General features: G+C 39.8%; 1 protein-coding gene across 1 annotated transcript; it reads left to right on the top strand.

Annotated features, from left to right (window-relative positions):
• Positions 1,889–5,506, top strand: MAS1 (MAS1 proto-oncogene, G protein-coupled receptor). Its single transcript, XM_021393222.1, has 2 exons — positions 1,889–2,666; positions 4,410–5,506. The coding sequence occupies exon 2, from the start codon at positions 4,447–4,449 to the stop codon at positions 5,434–5,436; it is 990 nt and encodes a 329-aa protein (XP_021248897.1). The 5' UTR covers positions 1,889–2,666; positions 4,410–4,446; the 3' UTR covers positions 5,437–5,506.

Here is a 5,841-nt window from a genome sequence, read left to right as displayed (position 1 = left end):
GCAATTATTTGACCAAGAATACCTTTTCCATTTATTTCTTATAACTTTTAAAATTATAGGTTATATTTTTCCTTCCTCCCCTCCAAAAAACACAGAAAGATGGGCAATAGGAAACCATGTTCATTTACTTCATTTTCTTTCAATCTCACAGCACCACTAAGAACCCCTCACTTCCCCCTACTCTCCTGCATTTCCCACCCTTCTTTGATTTGGGAAACTCCCTGCAATTGCCTCCTGTCTGCTTCCTCACCAATGCTGTGTCAGGATGCAGAGGCACAAATACCAATCGGGAACACTACATGTGATGCACCCAAGCTGATAAAACCCTCCACCTGATATCACATGAAATGCAGCCATACAGCTTCTCTATCCAAACTGGCTGATTTCAGCTCTGTGGGGTTGCACAAGCAGTGTCACACTCTGAAGGCTGGACCAGGCTGTCTGACAATGTCCACTGACTGAATGACACCTGCAGGTGCTGCCAAAGCAAATCTCTAGGGTTTTTTTTTAAAAGGTTTGTGTAGATATATAAGTAGGAGACGCAACTTCCAGAGAATCCTTTATATGTTGGCACTTATACCAACACATTAAACCCTCTAATTTGGTTTATAATTCATATATATATATATATTTAATGAATGAATGAACTGTGAGTTCTTTTTAGCTTGTCTTCTGCTTCCAGTAACTGAAGACAGAAGAACGTGAAATGATTCAAAGACTCAAAGCAAAATGATAAAAAGGCAACACTGCCAGCTTTTTACATTCAATCTACGTTTATTGCTAGGCTTTCCCACCAAGTTGATGTCTCATAGAAAAGTTTTAGGATAAATTATCATTCATACCATATTTTGCTGCACAATCAATTTAGGTTGAAAAGAATAGAACGTCTATATTGGCATTCATGAGCTCATTGTTGATACTCATTTCTAATTCTGAGATGAGGTTCCATGCTTTCCTATTGTAGTCCCCTATTTCAACATCTGAATAGTTAAACTGATTCAGAAATAACCACTCCATCTCTTGGCAGCATCTGATATGAATACTCCAACAGTCAGCAGGCACTGGGTCACTCTGCCATTTTCAATCCTCCTTTCACCCCTTAAGTTACCAGGTACAAGCTGGGTTTGTGATCTGTTCCCCCATAGACCAGGCTTCACACTGCTGCCTTGGCCATGTTGATGATGACTGACGATGCCCTAGGGATCAGTCATGAAGGAAATGCTGTGTGTGTATAAGTTATCAGAAACCCCTATCCACCCAGAGGCACAGAGGCAAGGGCATCCCTGATTTTAGAACGCTTTTGTGCAGCAAAAGTGCGCTATAAAAACGAGTAGCTGGTCAATCTTGAAATACTAATGGATTCCTACAATGATCATCCTCATTACTCATATGCATGTCTCATTTTATGGGTAAGGAACAGGTTTTTTCCTTTTCCAGAGCAGCTTGAAAGTTTTGGTCCCATAGTTGTTCTATGTAAGGTAGATTACAATTTAAATGAACAAAAAGGCAATTAGAAGTTGTTTTCACTTCTCTCTGTTACTTTCCTAACTTTATTCTGACCCTCCCTTTGGGGTCATTTATTTCTCATGTTAGTTAGTAGCTGTTCCCGTTTGGGGATTTGGTAGTTTTAGTGAAACATCTAAAGGAGAAGACCAAGCAAATTCTCTCCTTTTTTGGATAAGAATGTTTGTTCTGCTAATATCTGAATAGAAAAACAACCTAATACTTGGGGCAAAAGCAGGGGACACCCTCAGGGGACATTCATCTGCTCCTAAATTTGTTTGAACTTTTCAGGGGAGAGTGTTTAAATCTCAAGAAATTACTTTTGCTTTGTATTTCTGTGTTGTTGGGTTTTTGTTGTTGTTGTTGTTGTTTGTTTACTTGTTTGGTTTTTTTAGACTAATCTTGGGATATAATTTTTACCAATAGAAATGTATATATGAGACTAACTCAAAAGACTTGTCTATTTTCTTTGTTCTGTGGTTTAGTTTTCCCTTCCTTCTTTCTTTCTTTTCTTCCTTCCTTCCTTCCTTGTTCTCTTCCTTCCCTCTTCATTTCATTCTTCCCCCTTTATCTCTCTCTCTCCCGCTCTTTTTTTACTTTCTTTCTATTCTTGCTTTCTTACATTAAAAAGTAATTTCAGACACATTTACAAATCAACTTGTATTGTTTTAGATGGCATTTGGTGGCACAGTTCTAAACAGATTTTTCCTTCAGATTTTATCTTCCCCAAATAGATTTCCTGCTCACTTTGTGTTTGTTTGTTTGAACTATGTCTCTTGGTATTGTGACAGCTCAGGACAACTTTCCATATACTGCCATTCAGTTCCCACAATAGTTAACTCCCAGGCTGTCAGACAGATGACTTGCCAACTTCTGAGTGATGCCATCTGAAGCACAGTTTCAGATGCGAGGCTCTTTCCTTGGTGTGGCAGTCATTTTGAGCAATGGGACAACTGCATGCTTATTTTTGAGGGAGTCATGGTCAGAGTGATTATTTGCTCTCCCTCTTACCAAAGACAAATGGTTGGAAAAGGTGACCTTCAGCTTCTTCAAGGAAGTTCTTCAGCAGCGTCAGGGAAATCTGAACAGACCATGGATCTATCTGGAAGGAGAAGATTCTTTCCATTCTCATCTCTGAATGCTTTCATGTGGGAATGACTGTAGTAAGTCCAGAACTTTTTGTTCTTCACTTTACTCTCCAGAGAGAAATAGCGTATTGATACAGATATATGAATCAAATACATTATCAAGTCTTTCCATATTGTTCTTTTCTATTTCTTTTAACTCTTGAAGAAGATAGATTCTCCTCTCCTTTTCTCCTGTGAAGTTTTACCACACTTCCAGTAGCACACTGTTTGAGCACCTTCCCTCTATAGCTTTTCCAGAACACTGCTTTTGGGACTTCTGCCACTCGTTCCAGTCACTGCACTTACCTGCTTCATTCACGCTCACTTGTCTTCCACATTTCCAGCTATGTTGTTTGTTCCTTCCGACTAAGTCTCAGACGGTAGCAAAGTCAACATACAGGTGAGATCATCATTACCATTTTTGTGCAGGTTAGCAAGCCCTGAGGCTTCCCAGGCTGTTTACTATTGCTCTTTTTTAGACTGCAATGTCCTGTCTTAAGAAGCTATTGTGAACATGGGAAACCCAGGGCTCATGAGGGAAACTTTATGATTGGAGTTAGCGGTTCTGTTTAAATAATCATTGCAAGACTTATCCCCAGTAAAACTTCTTTCCCTTGCATTTGATGTTCTTGACTGCTTGAGGATGTAGGTAAATTCCCATTATGGCATGTTAACAGCCAGGGCAGCCTATATAGATGAACTGAGGCAGCTGGGCAAGCTTATTGCCAGTAGTTATTCCTTGGAACATCAGTGAATCAGCAAGGGCTCTGAGTTTACATTATCACTGAGGCAGGTAGGAAGCTAGCAGGGAAGGGGGCATGACACATTCCTACATACCAATGAAAATCAGCGGAAGCCAGTGCTACTTATTCTCTCTTGTGGGATTAAAGGAGACTTTCAAAGGGAGAACTTGTTCCAAAGCAACAGTTCTAACCATTAGAACAATAGCAGGGAACATGAACAACTGCTTCTTGTGGTGGGTTGGGTTTGTAATGTTTGCAGGGTATTCACAGTTCTGTTAAGTGGTTCACTGTCTTTAAACATGGTTAAAATATGTTCTACTGGAGTTGGACTCGATGATCCTTGTGGGTTCATTCCAACTCAGAATATTCTATGATTCTATGATTGTATACATTGATAAATGACATTTAAAGCTGGTCAAATATGACTGTCTCAAAACGAAGTCATTTTCCATTCCAGCGACTTTGCACTTGGAAGAAATACTGAGCTGAGCAATTACATATTAATTTTACTTAATAAATTAAAACCTTCCTGGAAAAGGTATTTGGTATCAAGTTTTTGACATGCAACATTTTGTGTTGTGCCAGATTCACTTGAAAGACATACGTATGGCTTCAAATTAACATCATTAGCTTCAAAGGGAGCTGAACAGACCTGTCTGGGAACAATCTAGTGCTCTAGTAAGAACCACCAATACTACCTGTGACCACTGCATCATGGAACTTTGCAATGTGATGGAGTGGTTGCATATTCAGGAGCTCTTTGAGTGCGTCTCTGTAGCTGTGGTTTAGCATCCATACGCTGAACCCCACAGAGAGGAAAGCTCAGTATTTTTGCTAGCATGATGAGCTTCGCAGTCTTTAATACTTGCTTAGAATAGTTCCAGCTGGGTTTCAGCTACCATTAGTATATCAGAGATGGTTTTCCTTTGCTAAGGCTTTCAGATCTGACCAGAAAACCAGGGTCCACAAAGTAGAAAGAACAAGGAGAGGGGAGGAACACACAATATTCACAGTATATTTTTATACATATTTACAGAAGGAAGAGCTGTGCTATCCAAACTTGAGCTTTCCCCATGGATGAGTCAAACATAACGTTTCATCCCAGTGAAGGCACAGAGAACATCTCAATGCACAGAAACATTTCTACACAGGAAAGAGTCTGGGAGATATTGACCCCACTTTGGGTAATTATGATCATCTCCTTCCTGGGTTTTTGTGAAAATGGAATTGTCCTCTGGTGCCTCTGCTTCCAGATCAAAAGAAATCCATTCACTGCGTATATCACACACCTGTCCATTGCTGACATCTCCTTACTGTTTTGTATATTTATTCTGTCAATTGAGTACATTGCTGGCTTTGGATTCGCGTATGGCTTTTACTACTATATAACCACCACACTGTCTATTGTCTTTCTTCTCGGATATAATACTGGTCTCTATCTCCTGACAGCCATCAGTATTGAGAGGTGTCTGTCTATTGTTTACCCCATCTGGTACCGCTGCCACCGGTCACAGCACCAATCAGCAATTGTGTGCGCAATTCTGTGGACTCTGTCTTTTCTGATGACAATAGCCGAATACTTAACATGCAAAGATGATTCAACAAAGGAACAATTTGATGATGCCAACCATTGCCAAGCAATGCTCATCTTCATATGGATCCTGACTTTCCTGATCTTCATTCCTCTAATGATTCTGTCCAGCCTGATCTTGGTCATCAGAATTCATCGTAACTCCCTGAGACCTCATTCATCAAAGCTCTACATCATCATTGTGGCCACCGTCGTCGTCTTCCTCATCTTTGCCATGCCCATGAGGCTGTTGTATCTTCTGAACTATCACCATTGGTCGTCTTTGCTCAGCCAGCAGAACCATGTCACCATTGTTCTCTCCACTGTCAACAGCAGCATCAACCCTCTTGTTTACTTCTTTGTAGGAAGCAGCAAGAAGAAGAGGTTCAAGGAGAGTCTCAAAGTGGTTCTTAGCAGAGCACTTGCTGATGGATTGCGGCCAAGAAGTCAAGAAGTTGGCATGAGTTTGGATATAGCAGAAACAATTTTCTAAGGCTTAGAGGGGAAAATTCAGGGGCAAATGATTGGACTTGTAAGATTTAATAAACTATTGCAAAACTAAAGGTATCTGTCTTCCATAGAATGTAAAAAAACAGTAGAAAAATGGTACTGTTATCTTTGGTGGTTGAGTAATGGAAAAACAAGGAATAGAATAAAGATAACTTTTATTTGTATTTTCTTAATTATTCAAACACATGCTACATCCTGATGTGATTATGTCAGTCAAGGATACCACAGTGGAAAAGAGACAGGCCAACAGAGAATATAAAAAAAGGACACAGAAATATGTTATAAATAGTGTGACATTTATACAAGCACTGAGCACCCATAAATGCTATTGAAGTCATCAGGGCCTGTGTGTATTCACATTTTTAAAAGTCAAACCCACTAAGCACGA

This window comes from Numida meleagris, chromosome 3 (genome assembly GCF_002078875.1).
Source record: "Numida meleagris isolate 19003 breed g44 Domestic line chromosome 3, NumMel1.0, whole genome shotgun sequence".
Classification (NCBI taxonomy): domain Eukaryota; kingdom Metazoa; phylum Chordata; class Aves; order Galliformes; family Numididae; genus Numida; species Numida meleagris.
This window is presented reverse-complemented; position numbering and strand designations above follow the sequence as displayed.